This window comes from Rhipicephalus microplus, unplaced genomic scaffold (assembly GCF_043290135.1).
Source record: "Rhipicephalus microplus isolate Deutch F79 unplaced genomic scaffold, USDA_Rmic scaffold_24, whole genome shotgun sequence".
NCBI classification, from domain to species: Eukaryota; Metazoa; Arthropoda; class Arachnida; order Ixodida; family Ixodidae; genus Rhipicephalus; species Rhipicephalus microplus.
The window spans coordinates 3,312,367-3,337,666 of NW_027464597.1; the positions used below are offsets into that span (position 1 = coordinate 3,312,367).

The window sequence follows — 25,300 nt, forward strand, 5'->3', positions numbered from 1 at the left end:
TTGTGTTAGAGTGCTGGAATGCTGACCCAAAGCTGTAGCAGAAACACTCAACAGGTGAGACTTCATGGGATGACGGCCGCAGCGGCCGCATATCCGTGAAGGCGAAATAGTAGAGGACCGTATACTGTGCCATGTCAGTGCAGTGTCGCGAAGGTAATGTCTCGCGGAAAGACTTTTCTTTTTCAGCTACAGCTGGAGTACGTTCCTTGCCAGATGCTCTTGTTAGAGGCGCTATTTAACGACTTCTCTCCAGGAGGGCACCTCGAGAAAGAATGAGAGTCTGAACATAAAAAGCTGCATCCGGTCGGTCACTGTGCGCGCTGCGCCCCAAACCAGGCACTGCACCATCCTTCCGACCGGGCTGCAGAAATCAGGCACCTTTCTCCTTTTCTAACCAACACCACCACCACCCTAAACAAGCGAGCCGCCGCTTGCGCCCTGCGGGGCTATCAGGGAGCGACATTTGAGCACTTGTTTCCGCGTCAAGGCCATTTTAGAGAATGTGCCCGTTTCAAAAAGCTGCTACAGTTTTGTTGCGAGGCAGGCTTCACGCGGCCATGAAAACTCATGTTGGGATTGGTTATCCTCGGCTTGCCTAATTGGTTCGCGCACCCGTGCACGCTGGAAAACCCTATTTAAGCAGCGACTCGGGCCCTTTTTGGTGTGAGCGGACTCGGGGTCAACAGCGCATCTCACCACCGGAGACCAGTCATGCAAGCCGAGGGGTATGCCATCATTTTACATTATTTGTATTTGTGACTTAGTACATTGTGTAAATTTAAGTTGTATTAGATAAATAAACCCCCAATAAGTGCTCCACGAAATCATCGTGTAGACTTGTCATCGCTTGCCTGTGCGAAATCGCTCCCACACTTCTTCGTCCGGATGGTCATCAGATGTGTCTTGCTTAAAGAACCCCGAAGTTTCGCTACAGCAGGTTAAAGGGGCCCTGAAATACTTTTAAGTATCCATGGAATGAGTTCACTGGAAAAACTGATTTCCTGCCTCACCAATTTAACGCCGCAAAACTTTTAAAACAAATCCGTCCAGTGCAAGCAAAATTACTGAGATTTGTCGCCACTCTGCAATTACCTTCTCTCTTCTCTCGTCGCAACGAAAGCACAGAAAGCAAAACAGGGAGGGATGGCAGGGGTAAAGAAAATACGTCACACACGCCTCGTGATCTTGAGCAATTTTTTTTTCTTTAAATACGCGGCTTTTTCAGTACGATCGCTCGCGCACGCGTGGACAAGTCCCGGCCTCCCACGGCGACCTCTGTAACGACCAAGTGCGCCGTGTTCAATTTAACCAATGGCTGATAGATGGCCTTCTACGAGTGTTTTCTTTAGCGTATTCCGTCATCTGTCGAGGGAAGAGAAAGCAACTTTTAGCTTATTTTGATGATTTATTGTGAATTCGAGGCCGCATGCTGCGCTATGTAACATTTGGCTCGCGTGTTGTCGGGAGCCTCTACTACCGATCGGCCGTGTTTTCTGACCATATTCAAAAAGTGTTGCAGGGTCCCTTTAAAGAACAACAGATGCTGGGTATAGGGTAGCCCTCTACTACGGGCTACCTTGTATTGCCGCGGGTATTATTATTATTATTATTATTATTATTATTATTATTATTATTATTATTATTATTTCTTTAAAAAGCGTTACGTAACCGCATAGCTCACACCCCACCAAGGGCAACTTCCGATAAGGACACTTTGCGAAACAAAGTCGATATTTTACCGTATCTTCGAGTACGTTCCATCTAAACGAACGGCGCTTACGAAACTAATGCTCTCCCCGAAGCAAATGGCCCACGCGTTGCGTCATCCTGCAGATGCGGGCGAGGCTAATACAGAGGCGAGACCATAAAGCGCAACGCCGAGCAACGGACGATCTCAGCGCCTCGAAATCGGCAGGCACGCTTTGATCGAAGAAAAAAGAGAGAGAGAGAGAGATGAAAGACGATGAAGCGACGCGAAAAAGGCACGCAGAGGCATTACTCGATCCCCCCACATGCCGAGATGACGCAACGTCACCTATGTACCCTCGTCCAGTTTCGTGCAAATTTTAGTAGAGACGAGCAATGTGGTAGACGCGTTACCGTAAAATATAATGCATTAGCATCGTACTTTGTCTGAACGAGCGCACGTTCAGGTATTCCTTTTTTTTTCTCCTCGTACTGGAACATAATGAAACTGCGTCATTCTAATCATATTCACGTAATTGTAATCCACGGCCTAAGCTTGTAATAATACTGTTCTGTCTTGTTTGCGCCAGACTGCAAACAGTGATGAAAAGGACCTCTCGAAGTGAGGGGAAAAAAGCCGGGAGGAGGGGGTCATAAATTAACGCAACTTACCGCGTTAAATAGGCGCCCTTAATTTCTCCTGGGTATTCGTTGGCCTCTATGCTTAGGCCACACGTCTGCATTGAGCAATAAATAAATAAAGTAAAAATAAGAAAGCCTACGCCGTCCTTTATAAAACTTGCGTAAGACGATTCAAAAGCGAAAGCAATATGTTCGTTTTCTTCTCAATCAATTGTATTGATCACGCCCCACCACCTTTAGGCAGCCTGCACACAACGTCATTTTGCGCTGCGCCCACCACAGTGGACCAGCGACGGAGTGCTAGACGCTCGTGTACTGTGCATTGTCGGTGCGCATTAAAGAACACACCACGTGATCGCGATTTCCGAAGCCCTCCACTACGTCGTTTCTCACAATCATATCGTGGTTTTGGGACGTAAAACCCTATAGACATTATTAGTGATTTGAGGCACTGCCGCTCGCAATTCAAGGATACGAGGCATCGGGAGCATTTTCTCGCATTTCAGGAGGTTTCTGGCAGAGCCTCCACGATCGGCCCACCTCAGAGCGAGCGACGATGTCATGTGACAAAGTAATCACGTGAAGTCACTTCCATATCACGTACGGTGAGTAACATCATGTTGACATTATCATAACATCTTCATAAAGCAGCAGTATTTCGGTCGCGCGTGCCTGCCTCTGTATGCGTGTTGAGGGCGAGGTCTTGAAGGACAGGGAAAAAAATGAGCTCATTTGTCAAAAATTAGGTTGGGCAGATTTACACCACCTCATTTGTACTTACTCTGCTTTATCGCGAGGACGAACACACATCGAACACCTGCCACGTGACAGCGTAAAAAGCTTACGCGTTGTGCTACAATACAGCTCAAAAGAGCACTAGTGCTCTATGCTGGTACAAGTGGCCTGTTTCGAGTGGTCTAGAAGAGGTCAACCAACTCGGGCGACAGCGACTCTTACACAAGGTCTACTGCAACGAATGAACGCGAACTGGTGGCATCTTGATATGTTCACGCTGTGCACCTTATAATCCCTTCCTCCCATATTCCCGAACTACGGTCCAGGGCCGTCCTTTTCTTCGAAATAAAGGTTCCAATCATTCATTAATTTCTATCTGACTAATGTGGCGACACGGCTAAGCTCTTTCCCGGGGGAAGGGGATAAAAAAAAAAGAATAGTAGAGAGATACAGGAAAGGAAGCATCACCACACCGCAGCGACCGGAAGAAAGTGGGGAAAAGAGATGGGAAAGACGGGGTCGAAGCAGTCCGAAGACGGCGGCACCGATCGGCGAGAGCTACACGGCACGGTGGTGCAATCAAGGGCGCGATCCCCCACGCTGCGGGGACTTGCTGCCGAACATTATCCGCAGCTTATACCCCCCTCTCCAATACGAACCTGTTGTGGCGATATCGCCAAATACCGAATCGGAGCTCATTAAAAGCAAACGGAACAACAATGAAGCGAGAAAAAGCCTCATTCCAACGAGGAGATGCCGTCACCACGAAGAAATCGCGCCGGCCATGTCATCTCTCTCTTGGCACTAATTGCGTTTGAAGTTACTTGGGCTACGTTTATTAATCGCGTGGTCGCGGAATATGCTTTTAAAGAAACTGCGGGTCAAATTAATGAACGGCACGTGTTTCGCAAAGCACCGTTTTGCAGAGCTCGACGAGAATGTTCCAGCATCCTGAATTCATCGAGCTTTCTTCTTATCTGTCCTCTCTCTCTCTACATATATATATATATATATATATATATATATATATATATATATATATATATATATATATATATATATATATATATATATATATATATATATATATATATATATATATATATAAGGGGGCTCGCGTTTCCGTGTTTTGACACAATATTAATGAGATCTAACAGACAAATATGCCAAGGAAAGTATAGCGGAAGATATTAGACCGAATTGTAATGTAAATATGAAGAAAGAAAAGTGGGTGAAAAGATAACTTGCCGTGGATAGTATCCAAACCTGCGACCTTCGTAACCACTGAGCTATCAAGCGGCCTTCACCTTATCCACTTTTTTGGATTTATATGTGAATTTAGAAGTAGGAGTGTCAGTATATATATATATATATATATATATATATATATATATATATATATATATATATATATATATATATATATATATATATATATATATATATATATTCAGAGGAAGAGAAAAAAGGGCACTATAATTTTTGTCTGCCTGTTGGCAGCACGTCTAAGTGCCCATACTTGTATGCTGTTTTTCTTCCCATTCCTTCCCTCTCTATGCCTTGCTATCTTCGTTTTTCTTTGTTTTCTTTCCTTTTGATATACACGACTTGGCCAGCATTACGCCAAGGTGCATGTGACGACGCCAGCGCACGACAGATTGTAGTTTTTCTACGACAGTGGTTCTCAGCCATGAACGTTTGGGGCACGCCTAGTGGACCGGTGACAGTGATGAGGAAGACCTCTCGCAGTGAAGAGCCGGGGGGAGGAGGGAGAATCATAAATCAACGCAACTTGCCGCGTTAAATAGGCGCCCTTAGTTTCTCCCGGGCAAAGAGTGGTCGAAGTAGAGTGCCTCACCAATTTGGTACGAAAAGCTCGTCAATAAGTTGTGCAGTCTGCGGACGCATTCAACTTGTTTCTAGCTACACGCTTTTGCCCTTCAAATATGCGAGGCTAGAAAAACGAATGCTGGCGTGGCATGTATCGTGGAAAATTGCTACAAAAGCGTCACAGTTTACTTGTGACAAAAGGGAGAAACAAAACCAACTCCGCCGCAGGGCAAAAGTGTTATGTGGTGAAGCATACTTGATATCAGAAAGGGCCATTGTTACGAGACGTGGTACTTCTACGAAAATAAATAAATTGATAAATAAATGCAAACAAAAAAGTTTTTTTCAAGCGACTTATCAATAAACATTTTCTCTCTGGGGTCGACGGGAGCCCATATGCGGACCACCGCATTCTACCGCTTTTCCACAGCAAAAATGGGTGCGCCTTGCCGTATCAATTAAAGAGACGCCTCCGAATTGTATCGCGGCAGGCAGGCGGTCAGTGGCGACTTTACCCCTTCCGGTCCTCTCCCGCTTCCGCGGTGCCTTGACGCGCATCCCCGCACCTGGAGGGTAATGACGGGCGATGACGGATGCGGTGACCACCAAGACTGGATATTGCGTGCAGCAGACTTACAGCCGTTACGTTCCCAGAGAGCGAGTGCTTACTGTACGGACGGCAAAAGCTTAGCAACCAGATCGCCGAGTGGCTTTGGAACCATTGGAACCAGGTAGGAAGGCGCTCGCTAGGTGAATGAATACTGCGACGCCGACATTTCATCTCGGTTAATTTGCACCCGCAGCGAATCAGAAGGGCAGTGCCTTTCCGCAGGGGCCTTGGCAGAATTTTTTTCTGGGGAGGGGGGACACACACACCACCTCGGTCTTAAGTGGTGGGCCGGGCAGGCAGATGTGGTTCCACTTCATTTTGCGCTCTGCATCTGATAGCAAAAAGCAAAAAAATTAAAAGGGGGGGGGGAAGGCGGGAGGGGGGCGCTGTGCCACACCCTGGCAACGCCACTGCCACCCCGAAACCCGCGCCTTCGCTCTGCGACGTCGTCACAGCAAAAGTTAAAGAGATGCCTTGTTCTTATACCGGGCATCAAACATACCGCAACAGGCGTCTTCTTTCGAAAAGCGTCGACACGGCGCCCGACAAGAATTGCGCGAAGGCAACGAAGCTTTCCCACAGAAGAGGCCGAGCACGCGGCACACGAATGTTGTCGTCTTTCCTCTCGCTGGCACAGAAGCGGCGCCGATGTGCACCAGGACCCGGTACAATACGAATATCTGTCTCGCAAATCGCAAAGGAAATATTTTTCGGCATCACCAATGAAACAAAGTACAAACTTTCGATTGATTTGTGGGGTTTAACGTCCCAAAACCACCACATGATTATGAGAGACGCCGTAGTGGAGGGCTCCGGAAGTTTCGACCACCTGGGGTTCTTTAACGTGCACCCAAATCTGAGCACACGGGCCTACAACATTTCCGCCTCCATCGGAAATGCAGCCACCGCAGCCGGGATTCGATCCCGCGAACGGTGGGTCAGCAGCCGAGTACCTTAGCCACTAGACCACCGCGGCGGGGCAAAGTACTAATTTTTGTTCTCCGCGCTACACCAATGGGTAACTGAAATTTCGCTTGAGTACTGAGCCTCGCGGCGGTTGCGATGCGCCTTTGAACTTAGCACGCGAAGCTGTTACGCAAAAATGCTTAGCTCTGCCATACACCGCGCGACTGCTCCTTGCAGGGTCAGTCTCGATGTTCAAACGACTGCTGGGTGGACTATACACGTGCGCTGCAATGTTCACGCTTGCCTTGTCCACGTCTTTACTTTTTTTTTTTTTGCTGCCGTTATGCCACACCTCCTAGGCATTCGTTCTTGGGTTGAACGGCACGTAAGCGATAGACATAAAAAAGTAACCAATAAACATAAAAAATACAATGAGAAAATATTGATTTAGGTGCGCACCAAAGAAACCAAGGAATATTCGGATCCCTCCTCTAAGTCCCTCAATCGTACCTTGGTTTTAGGACGCAGAAAACCAGCAATTTATTATTATTATTATTATTCATATTCATATTATTATTATTATTATTATTATTATTATTATTATTATTATTATTATTATTATTATTATTATTATTCCTCTTTAAATAACAATGTGAAATATTGGGTAAGTTTACATCAGCATCAGTACCGGCAAGGAGCGTATCGCCCCCAAGGATTCGAAACTAAGAGAGGGTGTCCCCATTCCCCTCCCATGGGGTAGAAATCGATGAGGAGGAGAGAAGAGTCTTAATGAGAGGAGGAAATGAAAAACGCGGAAGACGACCAAATCGCACCACTGGCGTTTGCCAGAGGGAGACAGGCATAGGGTGAGAGAGAAATGGGCAGATTGATTCGAAAGTCTGCCGGTGTGAGCGCGCGCGCGAGGGAGAGGAGTCGGAAACCAGACATGAGAAAAGAGAGAGGGGAGCATCGAAGGAGGAGAGAAATCCGTCTCGGTTTATACAGGGGGTGTCGAAAGAGGGGAGCGAAAAGCGTCGGGCTCGTCGGAACAAGCACGCTCCTTCGCGGAGGCCAGACAAGTTACAGATCCAGAAAACAGCAGTAGGTAGAGAATCAAACGAGCGTCTGGAAAAAAGGCGATGGGAAGCGCAGGGGCAGACGGGAGAAGGGGGGGTGGGGTGGGGGAATCACAGCGAATGACCTCTCGGTTCAGCTTCCTTAATATCGACAGCGTCTGGTCAGTGATCGAGTGATCAACACCATGTTGGTACTGACAAGCGTGCGTGCGTGTTTGCGTGTTTGTTTGAAGTGGTTATTTATCGGTGAAACACGGCGAACGAAAGTTTGACGACACTATACGATTTGAAAAACAGATATTCGTATTGTACCGGTGCACATCAGCGCCAGCTCTGCGCTAGCGAGAGGAAAGACGACGACGCTCGTGTATCTCGTGCCTGGCATCTATCTATCTATCTATCTATCCATCTATCCATCTATCTATCTATCTATCTATCTTTCTCTCTCTTTCTGCGTGCGTGTGTGTGTGTGTGTGTGTGTGTGTGTGTGTGTGTGTGTGTGTGTGTGTGTGTGTGTGTGTGTGTGTGTGTGTGTGTGTGTGTGTGTGTGTGTGTGTGTCGAAGCATTCCGCACTAGTCCGCTATGAATTGATTTGTTTCTGTGCACATGCGCATACCACACCAAAAAACGGGCCTGTTGGTCCCCACGTACACGACGCGATTTCGTCCGGGGCCCATAATCCCCTCCCACCCAGTGACAAGCCCCGTTCAGCTGTCACACCGACTTCCTAGGAACTCGACATAAAAGCAATCCTACTCTACAAGTGAGCCATACCGCAGCGTCCATCTATTGTACACCACAATAGCACGCGGCTCTGGCGCACACGCCTAACACGCGACCGAGAGGACCGCACGACAAGCGCGTAATCCCCGCGACGACTGGCCGACCACGTTATGACGAACCGCCAGCTCGACCGCAAGGCTGCCATCTCGCGTAGCCGCGTACACGCTTGTGCGGCTTACGCGCACGAATCATCTATCACCATGAGGGACAGACATCCATCAGAGCCCATCAGTATACTTACAAGGATTATGCCTTCATGGACTGTGTGAGTGAGTGAATATACATTATTTCATGATCCGGCTTATTTGTGATCCGGGCTAGAGCGCACAGGAAGCTAACAGCCAGGCGACCTTGTCTCCGTACAGCCTCACTGGCTGGATAGCCCATTTTTGGTCTTGGACGTCCGAGTTGAGCAGCACACAGCCGCTACCGCTGCCGGGGGGCCTCCAGAGAACATGTTATGTTGAGACATTCCCACAATGTGTGTTTAAAGACGTCCTTTCTGTTATGCATACTTTTCATTTATTGTCCGAGTGTAAGTGTGGGTAGCTCTTGTGAAGGTGCACAGGATTCGGGTAGGAGTTAGTCTGTAGCTGTCGGTACTGAGATGCTTGTTGCCTGTCTAGACTCGGGTGAGGTGCGGGAAAGACGCGCGTTGCTTCTCTGTATACTGTTGTGTATATTCTGTGTAGCACGTAAATCGGTCTTTGTGTGGTACGTCGACGGCACCGGGGATGATCGCCGAGCGAATTGGTTGGGTTGCGCGGCGGGTTATTTATCGAGCCGCGACAACTCAGAAGCCGTCTCGTTCGGATTGAATGTATAAGTCTCTGAGTGCGCCGGGAACCATACTAGGTATTTGGGTTCATCTACTTTTTTGCACTTCTTGGCTGTTAACGAGGATTGTGAGCGCTTGTTGTGAAATCCGTCCTTGCATGAAATTTATGATAGCTACTTGCGAATCGCTCAGTATGAATGTGTGTTTGTTGGAGGTGATAGCCATGGTTCTGGCAACCTCCTCAGCCTTCGCTATATTGTTGGTTATGACAGTGCACGCATTAATAACGACAGCAGTGTGAGCATTTCGTACAGGGTATGGGCTAGCATCTACTGATACTTTTTTTGTCCATTCGTGAGCCTCCTACGTGCCGGATTAGGCAGGCGATACAATGGTAGAAGGCCTCCATTCAAATTATAGAATAATAACTCAACTATATCAGATCCTAAACACGAAGAACAACACCACCATCATCACCCTGACTACGCCCACTGCAGGACCTCCCCCATGTTTAGCCAATGAACCCGGTCCTGCGCTTCGTGCTGTCACGTTATCACCGCAAACTTCTTGATCTCCCCTGCCCACCTAACCTCATGTCTTCTCCTCACGCGTTTGCCTTCTCTTGGAATCTAGTGTGTCGCTTCTGATGAGCAGCGCGGTTATCTCGCCTACGCGCTACGTGCTCGGTTCATTTCTTCTCGATTTCGGCTAATATGTCCTTAACATTCGTTTCCTCCCTGACCCACTCTGCCGTCTCCCTGTCCTATCCTTTTCCTTTCCACGTCATCCTCAACTGAAGTTGAATTCGTAAGCCTCTCCAGTGTGCTGCTCGGTAGTTAAGTGCCCGTAATAAGCAGCAGTTATATACCTTTCTCCGAAGAAATAGCGGTTAACTACCATTCATGGTCTGAGAATACCTGCTCTTTGGCCACCGTTGGCCCTTGCACCTTAAGACGTATAGAGTCAGAGAATGCGTGCATGAGCGAACGTGTCAAAAAGCGCGACAACGATTATGAGGTCGCAAGTCCAATCCACGTCTGTGTTGCACTTGCGTAGTTTTTGCGCCGGTTGACCGCGAACATACCAAATGCGCCCGCCCAAATTCCGATACCGTACCACAATAAGAAAAAAAAAACTTTTTCCGCGCTGATGCCCGTAATGATCGACATTTCACATGCGTCACCACACATTTGTGCAATATCGCGTTGTCTCCATGCGCATTTTTTTTTCCGCGACAATGCCCCCCCCCCCTTTCAAAAAAAGAAAAAAAAACACACAGCATGACCGAGTTTCTTTAGGAGGCCTCTATTGGCTTTTTTTCTCATTGCCTAATCAGAACCGCGTAATTCCCCGCGACCATTCATCACTTTACGATGCCTCAGCCGACTGAATAGAGGAAATGAACCGGCCTGCGCGGCACATAATGGTTTACTGCGAAAATTAAAGGCGCGCAGTTTACACCATGGGCGATCAGCTCATTGCACGCTCGTTTGTCTGTGCGTTAGTTTTGCTCCTTTCGCTGTGTCTTCGTCGCAGAAGCGAGAAAGAAACGGAGTGCGAAGAGGAAGCATATACACCCGAAACGACAGCTCACCTCCATTACTCAGCCGCGGAAACCATTAACCATAACAACCAGACAGGAGGTAATGGAGAAAGCGGGTGGTGGGGGCCAGTACGCACCTTGCGCGTCATATCGCTGGTCGACGGATAGACGCGCTTCAATGGGCGAGCGCCATTCACGGGGGAGATGGACGAAAAAAAGGTACGGTCACACCTGTCTAGAGCGCCAAGCCGGCCGCTTTAATTGACGTTTTCGGCAAACAAATATGCGCATAGCGATGCTGAAACAATAAGTAACATACGGCCACACCGCATGCACGCTTCTGCTATAATTCAAGCATAATTGGAAGCTAATGTGAAGTAACAGCTGCGGGCAACGGAGTCTCCAGCCACGCGTTCCACTGCCCTACAGACGAGTGTGATTACGTTTGCGCGCAAATCGCTGAAGGTATATACTGCGCTTGCAGCTACAAAAGTATACCAACGACAAACAAAGCACCGCCGTTCGCAGACGCGGAGCTCATTGTTGCGTCGAGGGCGCGAATGCGCGCCGCTGAACGCTCTACACTTTGACAAGCCGTGCCCTTTCTAAGCCAGCATTGTCGGCCCAACACGTGACATTTTGCGCAAAATCGCGCCAGCAACGAGACTTCGGAGTACGGCACCCGGTAGCTTTTAATCAAAATGCGCTGGTTCGGCGCAGACTAACCGGCTCACGCAGGTGTTTCAAAGACTGAACAGCGCCGAGAGTATACTAAAGCTTACCGCAAGCTCTGACGTTTTGATCACGTGTTGGGCCGGCAAAGTGGGCTTCACTCGTGTGACGTAATGTTGCCTCCTTCCTTTTTGTTCCTCCATGCCCCCGAGCGAGACATGTTCCACATCTAAAAAATCTAGGGCATTTACTCCATTTAGATGGTTAACGAGTGAAGCTACAACGTGCCGTCCCGGTGTTTATCCCAAGCTGGGATCGATGGAAGCGCATTCAGATGTCTAGTGATGCTCCTTTAGAGAATATCAAGAACGGATTAAGAGTATTACGGGTAGCGATTCGTGTTGCGTCGGGTGTCAGGCCTAGTTGTACATGAATGTGCTGACAAACCCGAATGAAGAGAAACCAGTGCAAGTTCGGCCAGCGTTTGAGATGACATACGGTAAATTGCTCATCCGCGAGTCTATACGCACTCACGCAACACCACACTTTCCAACCTGGACCTATCCATATATACAGTCTCACTGTCAAAAAAGGAAAAAAAAATAACAAGACCAGTTCTGTCACAGATAATACAATAATCTCTGAACTCCAGCACCAAAACGTTCAAACCTCGCTTTTGTACTTCCGGTAGAAGCGTCGGTTGTTCGTCGCTCGCACTGGGCTCCTGCGGCGGTGAAATTTGGCACGGCAGCTGCGCTGAGTTCTATTTTGAAGGTGCCTTGTTTGTATAACTTCCTCTTTCTTTTTAGGTACAGCACGCTGCATCGCTGGTTTAAATTTTCGTGAAATTTACTTTGCGTTTGCCGCCTTGTTGCCAACGTTAACATCGGAACGTGAGGCATTTTCAAGTTGTTTCATGCAGCTTTTTTTTTTTTTTTGTCTTCTGTACCAACCATTTGGTATAAAACTGTACGCGGTGCATAAACTCAATAACCCAACTACTCTTTCCAACCTCTTCCTATGCCTACACTGTAGATGGCTTTAATTTGCCTCCTTTTTTTCCTCATTTGCCCCCTCATCACTCTCACTTCTCTTTCCGACCAGCTCCAAAACTGTGAAACGCTTTGCCAAGCTTCGGCCTCTCTCTCTACCCTTTCTTGCTTCCCACTTTCGCGTCGCCCACTTGCCTTTCCCAGACAATACATGGCTACGCTATTCTAGCAGCACACATTCTGGGGCGAATACCTGAATACAAAGCCCAAACTTAGGCAGCCCCGCTTTAGAAAGGAGGACCGATACGACGATGCGAAACCAACGGTGCTCTGCCGGCGATCATGCTCTGCAGACTCCCGAGTCATTTCTGTAAGCTCGGACTATACCTGACTCGCGAAAGTTAGTTATCCCGATGACAAGTTGCTTGCGCAAATGACGAAACTCTCAAGCCGAGTTGCGCCGGTTGCGTTTGAGTGCACACACTCCATCTTTTCCCAGCTCGCTTCGTACTAATTACTTCTTTTTTTTTTCTTTTTCGCGCGCTAAGTTTACAAGCTGCGACAGGGCTGAACATGCAGACTGACCGTTTTCCGAAGCGCCGTCATCTTCACTGGAGGACCCGTGCCCTGCGGATTTACCTGTGTGGCAAAAAAAATACAGAGAAAATTAGTACTGCACAAGCGATATGATATCTCATTTGTGATAATACTGCAGTAACAGAAACAAAAAGTTGCTGCAACCACCGACCATCACAGAGAAAGGGCTCGTCGAATAGGTCACAACCCTGTTAGTATGTGCACATTGGTACGGTAGCGTTAAGAGTTTCGCAATGCCACCAAACCAACAAGCAAATAGTCGTCACAAGAGACACCCCAAGGAAAAAGCGTATCGACTTTCACGGAAACAGCCAGCCAAATCGGCTCATTTAATGAACTTTTGCATACTTCAAAACATTCGAGGTCCTCGTGATTAACACGCGCAATGACCCATTCATAAATATCGCCACCATAGACCTGCTCAAGAAGAAGCACGAGTATCTTGACCAATCTTAGCTCATGTGTCGTGAGGAGTTGCTGCCTTCATATCATTTTCGTTCATTTTTTTTTTCGAAAATATACACCGCAGTGACAAAATAGAACTCGTTGCTGTTATTCAGAGCTTGGTCTTGTCGAATTCTTCCTGTGTCCAGCGCTGTTTTTCAGAAGTTTATTCGTAGCGAGTCGATTGCACAAAAATAAATAAAATAAATAAAGCACGCGCGGCAATATCGACAGCATCGCGAGCTTAGGGGACACGGGCCCCTGTATTAGAGCTGCTGTTATTCAGCCGTGCAACCAACCGCAGAGTTTCAGAATCGTACACAAAAGGGAAATCTGGCGCTACTCTCAACGGGAGCTGCAGCACAGAACGCTTCAGTCAGCAGCACGGGAACCACGGGTGATACGCGGATTCGTCTAAGCTTCGTTCTTTTCGGCTCGCAGCCGCTTCGCCGCAAAACGAACTTGAAGCGAAAGTTTAGCGGTCCCACTCACCAGTTGAGGCCTACCATTTCAAATCAGCTCGCAAGTTAGAAGTGTGGCAGCTTGGGCTGGTTGGTATGACATGACGATAGTTATAGCGCGAGAACAGTACGACGACCTTCGTGTCCTTGTCTCTGTGTCGTCGTTCTGTTCTCGCGCTATATAACTATCGCCAGCTCGCAAAGTTCAAAATGAGCCGTTCTTTCAGACGAATCGAAAGCCGGCCGGACCCCAATTATGAAAACAAAGACGTGACTGCGTTCGAAGCCGCAAATAATGAAGATTGGGCGCATCCCGTGTACAGTGGCAGAGGCGACTTTACACTTTTTGGGAGCGAATTTCGGAGCAGAGAAGTGCAGCTTTGGAACAGTCACATTCGGAGCGGTAGAAATGCTAACTTGAAGCAGTTTGAGGAGCTTCGTGTGAAGGTGGCAGGATATTCCGTACAACTCCTGGAGTTCAAAAGCGTCACCGTATTGCTTCATAAATATCAATCACGAAGGACATTTCAGAGACATCACGCGTGAATTTCGAATAGTGAACACGACTGGCTGGCCCGCACGTTGTGGGATCGAATCGCGGCCACGACAGCCACAGTTTCGATGGAGGCGCGAGTGCTCGCACGAGCATTTAGATTTATGCGCATGTTAAAGAACCCAAGTGATCATAATTACTGGAGTCCTCCACTACAGGGTCTCTCGTGATTTTATCGTGGTTTTGAAACGTTGGAGCCCGTATGTTATTCATTAATTTAAATTAAAACAATTAAAAATGGTTGGTTATTAAACGCTCCGTGAAATAAGCTATACATTTCAAATGCCAGTACTTGCGTCAGAAATGAGATCAAACCGACAAAGCTGGGTGTCACATATAACTGTTGCCAAAGCAACAGTTTAACGATCGGTACGAGATCAAAGCAATCTTGGTCATTTTCGGGTTCCAGCTAAATAAATAACCTGCAAGTCAACTTCACAAAACGAATAAAAAAACTGTCAAATAAGCTATACGCTCGATATGCCAGTTGCACAAATGAGATCAGAGCCGATAGAGCTACACATGTGATGATACTATACATAATCTTTTCTGGCGAGCTAAAGTATTGCCAGTTGGTCAAGACAGCGTTCATTCTTTTCAGTTTTCAAACACCGTTTCGGAACAGGCCCGGAGCACTTACGACCAAAAAGAACAGTTTATATAGAGCAGCACGGAGCAGCATTTCTCTTTTGGAGCAGTTTTGAGCAATTAAGGCCGCTCATCAGTGGGTGTACTATGCGAGTCATTCCTGGAGTAGCCGAACCATCGCCACGCCAGGGTTGCCCCAGCCCTCATCGTTAAACTATTTCTGCATGCGGGCACACATACTGCAAAAAGTCTCACTAGAGCCTCCACAGCGTAGCACGTGATGTATGAGACGGGTATAATAAATATTGTCGGCAACTCTATGCAGCGAACTACAGACGTCTGCCGCCACACTCTCAACCACCCGTTTTCTTCCCTCGCCCAAACCCGGACGTGCGCGCTGGTTACGAACGCAGCGAGGCGAAAGAAAAGATATATATATACAACGAGCTTCGATGCACGTTAACTAACTATAACCATTATCAGAGCGTGCAGCGCGCGGGCTTTCTTCCACGCTCGCTCGGCTAACGAAACCACGCCGACTGCTCGTCCAGCGCAGTGCACGCAACTGCGGTAGTCGGGTATTGGCGTCGCCGGTGCGCTTCCATTAAGGGCAACGGCACGCAACCGAAGAAAACGCAGCAGGGCCACCGCCAGGTAGCGAGCCAGACGCGATCGCATGACTTTGATATACAAGACTGTGCACGCCTATGCATCAGGTGCCGTCCTGGTGCAGACCCATTAGTCATCGGCCATTATGCAGAGGAGAGGTATGAAATAGAAAGAAGACAAGCACCCGTTTGCATTCCCTTTCTTAACCAACGCCTGCTCCGTTTAATCAATGCCAGCCAGATGCGCCCGATCCAGATGTTCACCAGCCTCACCTTTAGCCCTCTGCTACTCTCTCCCATCGCCTAGCCTTCACATGTGCTTCGCGGGGGAGAGAATGACGAAAATCATGTGAAGTAAATTTTTTGTTCAGTTGTGTACAGATCCTCAGGGCGGCGTTTTGCACTCCTCGTGTTCACAGTAATGGCAGTCACGTTGGCTCTGTGAAAGATACCGTGTTTTGAGATAGCGTGTCGCCGTTCGTGGCGCTATGCGGGCAACAAATCTACGAGCACATCGAGGCACACCAAATCATTCAATAAGGAGGCGTCGTTGCAACGCTTCTGCTTGCGCTGCTCGGTGTCGCGGCGGTGGCATTGCTTCGAGTCGCAAAGAAAAGCAAGACGAAAGAACAAATCTGACAGACGTGAAAACACGTCTATCGCATGTTCGGGGGAAAGTCATAGAGTTTCCTAAAATTAACTAGAGAGTACTCTGGCACTGCGATCGTTCAGCGACCATGAGAATGATGGGTAGTACACAGATTTGCCTAGTATTCGTACTTGCGGGCGGCGAAGCACACTTGCAGCTATGTTTGTTGTTGGTTTCGGTTTTGTTTTGAAAGAAAGAGGGAATACTTTTTAACTTCGTGACCCGATTCGAAATAATAAGCCTAAAATAATAAGATAGTGGTGCGCCACCGCTGAACATTTGTTGATTTTTTTTTTGTAAGAAAACAGCTCCAAGCCACGCGAACACACATGGAGCCAGAAGCAGGCCAGAAGTACGAAGATTAGAGCAATCTGTGTACTACCCAACATTCCCATGCTCGCTGAACCGCCGTGTGTTGCAGCTCCCATAGACACCAGCGTCAGAGTTCCCTCTAGTGTATATTAGGAAATCCATTGGGGAAAGCGCTTCGAGAGAGAGAGAATAACACATTTATTTGCGACCAAGGAAGGAATGTCGGTGAGTGGGATCCTTAGGCCGGGATCCTCGCTCGTCTCACGAGGGCCTCTTGGGTCTTCGGATCCGAGCTGGACAGAGCTGCCTCCCACCCTACAGTGTTGTGTTGTGCTCTGGGTTGTATTGTGTGAGCATTCCCATACCGTGTGGTACAGGGTGGTTGTTTTATTGACGCAGAACCTGCACTGTGGTGCGTATGTGTCGGGATCTATCTTGGCCAGTATGTATGGATCGGGGTAAGACAAGGTCTGCAGGCGACGCCACGCTACCCGAGATTCTTTACTGAGCTTTGGTCCCGGGGACGGATGTTTTCGTGGCCTCGATGCGCTCGTTCGCCTCTGCTCCGTGGGGGGCGCGCGCATCTAAGCCCTCTAGCGCTACCTAAAGCCCCTTTACATGCCTTTACCATCATCTATAGCATCGCATCACGACCACTCCCTGAGCTAAGGCGGACCGACGGCTCCCGTTGACAAGCGCCCGTTTTCAGTGGCCTTGAAAGAAATAAAGGAGGCGTGGTCTTAACCCTTCCGCCATCTTGCGGGTTTCCCCAGAACTGATTTGCAAATGGAAGGTGTACACTCGCTTCATGATCAGGCCACGCTGCAGTGTACACTCGGCGGGAGTAGCCGAACGACGAGTTACGCCTGTGCAACGAAACTATTCTTTTTTCTTTTCTTTTGTATTTTGAAACACAGCTAAATGTCACATTGACTGGTTTGATTCGACCACTAGCCATTATAAAATGCTCGTACTGGCCCCAATACTCAACAAAAAAGAAACAATTGTAAGGCAGAAAGAATATGTGGACGTTTCGAATGTCACGCGAAGAATGCAGGAAAAGAAATGACACTAATAAAAATGTGCTCGTCAACAAATCGATATCATTGTCAACTCGAGTACTATCTAAACGTGCGTTTTTCTTTTTCGTGTGTCCCATTTCAAACAGTAGCAGTGGTCAACTGCAATCGTCACACTGGTTAGATTAGGTGCGGCGAACTTATTGGGCCCCACGGGGACTGTCGTACGCTGTCGTCGTCTCACGTAACTTAGCGTAACGCGGGCAGAACCACGAATAAAAATAGAAAAGGAAAAAAGGAAGCAGGCAGAAATAAAAAGAGAGAAGAAACAGACAAAAGAAGGAAATGAGGATAGAAAAAAAAGAGGAGAAAAAAAAGCAAAGATAAACAAAAAGAATGCTCCCCAGCTCTGCAATTGCTTTGAAGTTCGGCAACAACCAGCGCGAAGCTGGCTGAATTTTTTTTCTTTCTGGCAAGTATTGAAACATGAAAATGCCACTGCAGAGCCAGTTTCGATAGTAGTCGTCGCTGTGTAGGCCAACAGCAACTTTTTATCGAGAAAGAGAGAGAAAAGACTTTATTCACAGGCACCTACACCACGGAGGATCCTTTCTACCGCTGAGGACGGGCCCCTTGCCACCCCTACCCTTGCTTCCGGACTGCTGTTCGTGCTGATGACGACCGTGCCACTGCTCACTTAATCTTTTGTCTTCTTTCCACTTTTCTCCCTTTTCCCTTCCCCGCAGGCACTGCACCGTGCTCCCGACCGGGCTGCAGAAATTAGGTGCCTGTTCTCATCTTCTAACCACTACCACCACCAATGAAGTCTTTTCTCTCTCTATCTCGACAAGGAGTTACTGTCGGCCTACACAGCGACGACTACTTTAGTATTGTCGAAACTTTAAAAAGTTCCTTCTGAAAGGAACAGGACGTAACGGGTGTGGCGTCCTGACATCCGTCATGTGCACGTGTTCGCACGTCATATCATGTTTAGAATGAATACGTAACCGACTATGGCTCAGTTCTTTGTGATTCTAGGATTAAAAAAAAAGTTCGCGTCGAATTTCACGTATCGACGGAAACGCCAATTAACAGGAAGAATTCCGTTGATTTGTCAAATTGAACGTCACAGCCGGTGCGTCCATCTCTCGCAGGCTCAGGGGTCACAGCCGAAACGGTCATCTCGTGCTCTCCAGAACAGACACCGGGTCGACTAGAGACAAAAGACTGATTGATCGAGATGTGGTGTTTAACGTCCCAAAACCACCATATGATTATGAGAGACCCCGTAGTGGAGGGATCCGGAAATTTCGACCCCCTGGGGTTCTTTAACGTGCCCCCCAATTTGAGAACACGGCCCTACATCATTTTCACCTCCATCGAAAATGCAGCTGCCACAGCCGGGATTCAAATACCGCGACCAGCGGGTCAGCAGCCGAGTACCTTACCCACTAGACCCACCGCGGCGGGCCAGAGACAAAAGATTACAGGGCCCTCGAGCGATTGCTTATGACGACTCGAAGGCGACAACGTCCGTCTCGTTCGTCTTTTCTTTTTATTCTCCTTCTGATGATGATGAGGAAGCCTCAAATATGGCTCATCCGGACTGGGGGTGGGGGTGGGGGTTCAGCTAAGAATCGATTATGTTAAGTGAGACATTTTCGGTACTGAATATTTGTGCGAAAAATAACGTACATAAAACAAAAAAGAGTGCAATAATTGTTTTTCTCCCGTTCAGATAAGACGTGCACCCAAATCTGAGCACACGGGCCTACAACATTTCCAAGGTATCGCGAAGGTAGGCACAAACGGCATCAAAAGCTTTATCGCGGCTGAAGCCCAAAGCCGAAGCACCGATGGTATAGTCTATAATCACCTCTCAAGTTCAGCCCCAGCTTAGAAAATGGGATAACAATAAGTATTTTTCGTAGTAATCTGTACCGGCGACATAATAAAAATAATAATCTATTATTTCGGTTTCCAAAAAAGAAGTTGCATAGACGAGAGTTGACGTCGTCATGACATCACCCGATAACGTCATAACGTGATTTTTTCAGCACCACTCCCGAGACTGACAGTCAATTTTATCTTCTTTTTCGTCTTCTTCCTCCTCTTCTTCGTTATCGATGAATTCAACCTGCGCCGCCTCCCCGAGAAAGTTTTGTCACGTACCGTGGTTTCCCACTGCCTCCATGATCGGCCCACCGATGAAGCGACGGTGTTATGTCATAGCGCAATCACATGCCACGCACGATGTCATAGTTACTCCATGCTGACGTCATAACTTTTCCCGATTTCTGACGTCGTTATGACGCCACACGATTACGTCATAACATTTTTTTTTTCTTCACCACTCCTGACAGCGACAGTCAATCCCGGCGTTTGGTGAGACAACTACGGATTTAGCCTTGAAACACACACAAGTATTTTACAACTACGCCCAAGCAGCACTGAGCACCTACCTGCGCAGCACTCAGGGCTGACGCATAGCCTGCCTGCCACAAGCATATACGACCCTCACTTCTACGTCCACACAGCCAGCATAAGAGAACCTATCAATCGATAAATCAATCAATCAATCAATCGTTCATACAAACAGTCACGCGGTCTGTTTTGCACTCGCCTAATACGACGTGGACACGGAGGCCACCATGTTTTATCAGAGGAGATCGTACGCAATGTCAGAACAAGATCCGCGCTCTATTGAATATTTAAATCCGGCCTAAGCAACAGTCGTCTATTGTTCTTCTTCTTCTTGCGGTATTCTGAAATTAGCCGAGTTTGTCGACCCTGGCCACTGTGCAAACAAATAAACCGCCCAATCCGCGACGAACGGATCAATACGAGCGCCTCGGCGCTCCGCCTCCGCACAAACAGCCGAACTGCGCGCCCATAGAGAATCCCCGTTCTCGGAAACGAGCCAGGGACGCAAGACCCGTGTAAAGGGCGTATAGCAACAGACGCACGCCAACGAAGCGATCGGAACCTTCCCGCGCTGTACAAAGGCCGCTTCGTGACGTGTGCAGTGACATGACATGTCGGGACACTTTCAGTCACTTCGGCGTAATGCGGGTACATACGCTGCCAGAAGCACCGTGTATATTTACCAGGCATGCGCAAAGCGTATAAGTACTGGTGGGATCAAAAGTTACAAGGACCAGGGGTGCTATTCCGGACATTGTCGAATTCCGCCACGCTGTCAGATTCCACCATTGATCGATGCTAATCGGCCAAGTGAGTTGCTACGACCTTTCTGATTGGCTCAAAATGTTTCCATTACAAAATTTGACGATATGGCGGAATTAGACAGTCCAGAATAGCACCACAGGCTGCCATACGAATACACGGAATAGTGGCCAGAAAAATTTTGACCAGCTCTGTACATTCCTTAACTATACCTTGGGGTCATTTCGGTCCACTTGCCTGCGCATTAAAAGCTGCGAAGCACGAAAACCTTCGGAGCCCGCGCTGTGGTGGTGTAGATAGAGGTTACGTTGCTCGGCCGCTGACGCGGGTTGTTTGATCTCGGCAGCGGCAGTCCACGGAGGCGAAGTACCACGCGATGTCGTGCACGTTAAAGAGCACCAGATGGCTAAATTTCCGGAGTCTTCCCATGCGGCGACTCTTAGAAACCTGCCGCCGTAGTTTTGGGACGTAAAACCGTAGGTATCGTTACAAAACAAAAACCTTTTGAAAGGTTTCAGTGTTCACACACGTCATTCGCAGTGTGAATCTTTTTTTGATCCCTGAACATATTCTGATCTCTGGACATAGCCGCGAATTACAGGTGAGAGGAAACAAGATTTCCTACACGATGCGCAAGAGCGGAGAGCGTGCACACTCGTGCGCAAGATGGCTCCCGTTTTGCTGACACTGATAAAAAAAGGGTGCTCCACACTCGTCATGGCTGCGAGCAGCACTGGCTGCAGTGGTTTGCATGCAAGCACACAAACACACCACAAAGCGCACTACCCAGTCTCGGTTTAAGATCACCAGCCGCGTCAGTCGAAGGTCACAGGTTCGGTCCACTGCCGAAGGCGAGTTGTCCTTTTTCCCGCTTCATTTTCTTCCCACCCAGAGACGTCACAACTACTTGGAAACACTTGAAACCGAACGATCCATCCGCTATACTTCCCTTGGCTTCGTTATCGGCAGGTTTCCCGCCAACGTTTTGTCAAAGAAACGAGTCCTCAAACGTATCTCCCTTCATACGCACCATTAGCGTCGTCCATGCGATAGGGAAGCCGGCACGAGATCGACCGTCGTGTCGCAAATATAGTTGCTTCTCGCCGAGTTTAGAAACTACCGCATCCTAAAAGTGACGCTATTGGACGACATTTTTACAAGAAGGCAAGGCTGTACTATAAACGATACGGCGATCTTCGCCCCTCAGTGTTCCGACTTGAGTGCGGTAAACGTCTCCCAATGCCCGCATACCTTACAGTGCTGTTGGTCTACTCGAGACAAGTTTGAGGATCGCACATCTCAACAAACGATAGCGATTACTTCATTACTATTACATATGACGCTTCTAATACAACTTTACTTTTCGCGAGTGCGTGTGTGTGCGTATTTGCGTGTTTGTTATCAAGTGCCGAGGATTTAGAGGCCCGGGCTGTCATGTCCTGTCGTCGCTTGCCGTAACGCAAGTAAAATCACAAATAAATACACAGACAAAGAGAAGGCAAGCCACAAATAGAGAGAAAAGAAAAATAGTAGAAGAGAAAATAGAAACTCCAAGTGATTACTTCATATCCTGTGGGCGGTTCACGTCATGGAGAAGATTCATAGCATTACCTCTTCGATATATGGGTCCGTAAATATCAGAATCAGTTGATCTTTTTTTTTTTTTGCGCCTCTTCTCTGGGTTACAGCCACAGGGATGTTTTCTACGCCATAGAGGAATTCATCAGTCAGTCTAAAAAAATACCGAGCTAAATTCTTCATCCTTTAAATATTTCGTTACTAATATTTCCTACTTAAGTTCGTTATCTCACTCAATTGAGCTTATACGAGTAGTATACCAAAGAAAATACTGAAAACATTAACGTACTACCCGGCCAATCCCCTGCACTGTGTATGAGCCATGGGAGGAGGAGAAGAAGAAGAAGGCTTCGGCACCAACAGTGCGAAGTTGGCTTGAATACAGCTGGCAACATAGAGGGATACTATATAAGTGAGAGGGTGGTACTGATCATAATTCAGTTTATCTTTTGCAAATGTCGGGAACGCGTGGCGAAAAAAAAAGTAAAAGAAGACGAAACTATACATGCAGAACTTCCCCGAGATGTGGAAAGAAAGCAAAAAAAAAAAAACGTGTGAAAGGCGTGTTTATGTCCCGGTCTTTACGTGTCCCGTATGTTTACGCTGCCAAAAAGCGTATGTATTGGGTAGCGGCAACATGCTCCTCTGAAGAATGACGAATATTGGCAAAGTCAACGAGTGCCTGCTACGCAAAAGTTACGATTCATGGCGCATAGTCCGCGCTATGCCAGTGTGCTTGTAGTGGTTGCCCCAAGAGTGTTTAAAAAGGGATCTAGAAAGGCCGCTCTTCCAGCTTTTACTGCGACTGTGCTGCGCGTTCCACGCAGGCCTGACAGTATTTATTTTTTTTCTTACCCTTCTGCTTTGCTGTTTACTGTAATTGCAGAAAAAGGAACAACTCTGCAGGCATTGATTCAACGTAGAGTATTTTTGGCGACGGTTACATAGCCTGCTTCAAGGTAAGTCTACATCACCCAGGCCAGGTTTTCCAACATTTCCAGACATGTCCAAACTCACTGGAAATTCGAACTTTCCCGAATTTTCTAAGTTGATAGACACGTAGGCATCTTATAAAGTAAAAGCTCGTTAATGCGGCCCTCGTTCATTCGGAAAATCGGACAATTCGGACGTGTTCACTGCCCCGGCCAACTGCTTGATCGCATCAAACTCCTGCTGATTTGGTCCCGTTCGGCAGCGATCGGTTAATTCGGACGTTCCTTGGACCACGCCGAGCGCGAAATGCCGCATATGTGCGACGCGAAGGTACGAAAACGACATTCGCGGACAGCCGAAACCGCCGCGGGTCTCCAGAAAACTGATTGATATGTGGGGTTTAACGTCCCAAAACCACCATATGATTATGAGAGACGCCGTAGTGGAGGGCTCCGGAAATTTAGACCACCTGGGGTTCTTTCACGTGCACCCAAATCTGAGCACACCGGCCTACAACATTTCCGCCTCCATCGCAAATGCAGCCGCCGCAGCCGGGATTCGAACCCGCGCCCTGCGGGTCAGCAGCCGAGTACCTTAGCCACTAGACCACCGCGGCGGGGCGTCTCCAGAAAACTGTGATCGCCACCAACAATGGCACCGTTCGTGTGTTATGAGCTTCAAAGCACGTTTATAATTTAAACACGGGGTTCTTGAGCCACGTTCCCATTCTGAACAAAGTAACAAATAACAAAAAGTGCGTCTTTTACACTGCTCTAATGCAAAGTAAATGTTTCATGCATTCATCAACAAAATGAAAACGTACTTAGACGTAGCAGACATTTATGTATTGCTTTTTTCATACTTCAGATAAAACGGCGCTCGGTTAATTCGGAAAGCTTTTACGGTCCCATGAAATCCAAGCTGACGAGCTTTTTACTCTGTAAAAAGCTCGTCAAAAATAGATATTTTTAGCAAGCTAAACCAGCTACGAGCCAGTTCCGTATTGCCGCCTTTCCGTAACGTGTTCCCGTAGCTTGCTTAAAAGCTATAATGTCATCATCGTAGTTGGTTAGCTGAGCCGTCCTCAAAACCGCCATTTCCCTGCAACGCACGCAATGATGCAGAAGATAGCAATCGCGCAACATGGCGTTTTCGATGACGTCACGCGTTCAAGTTAGCAGGAAACACGGGCGCATACATCGCTTAGACGAGTGCGAACATCGCCGACATTAATGCGTTCGTATTTAACACACACAAGTTCTGGCGTGAATGCAGATCACGGAACCTGGCCGATGGCGTAACGACTCTTCTTAGGCCTAACTCTCTTGCAGCCGGCTGCTTCTCTCCTCAGTGCAACGCACAGAAAAGCACGCGTTTCACACCACTAACACATACGCGATAACGCATACCGAACAACACATTGCTTAGAGACTTCTTTATTTCCTTCTTTTTTTTTTCTTTCTTGGAGCGCATTGCCGGTACAGGAAGCATGCCGTGGGCGGACGCAAAATTCCTGACTACACCAAAGACAACACCTTACTAGCCGAGGCAGAAAGTGAGAGAGAAAAAAAAAACGCCCGAATGCCATCAGTTGCCGTTCCTAACCCTACAACCCACGAAATAAAAAAAAATATATTCGAGTGGTGGGGTGGAAGGTGGAGAGGTAAGTGCAGAGGGGAAGAACACGGCAGACATCTCAGCGGATGTCTCCCGAGTCAGCGGCCGCTTTATAACCAAACCGGACCTGGTTCGAAGCGCCCTCCAAACCAGCGAGGGTAGACCCAACCATACGCACGCACGCATCGCCGCCGCCCCTCGCATACCGTAGGCAGCAGACAAATTATAACAAAACCAAAGCACGGCGAACCTAACACGATGGCTGTCTCCTCCTCACCCTTATTCCTTAATTCTTTCTGCCCCGACGGCGACTTCGTGAACGCCGAAAGTGCGCGAACGGAGCGCCCTCCTCCGAAGGGCCCGAGCACACAACTCGGCTTGGCAAAGCGACTACGGTCCCGAGGCTCGCTTATACTATATATAATGTGTGCATGTGGGTGTGTGTGTGTTCCGGCTCCGATGCCGTCCTAACGTCTCCAGAGCCGAAAGAGCCAGCATAAC

The 25,300-nt window shown here is 48.0% G+C and overlaps 1 protein-coding gene across 1 annotated transcript in view; it reads right to left on the reverse strand.

Moving 5' to 3' along the window:
- LOC142786485 (transcriptional regulator protein Pur-beta-like) overlaps positions 1–25,300 on the reverse strand; it is a 167,590-nt gene that overhangs the window by 91,297 nt on the left and 50,993 nt on the right. Inside the window, exon 2 of the mRNA XM_075884195.1 lies at positions 12,840–12,893. Within this exon, the coding sequence (XP_075740310.1) occupies positions 12,840–12,893 (54 nt within the window). The remainder of the gene's footprint in view (positions 1–12,839; positions 12,894–25,300) is intronic.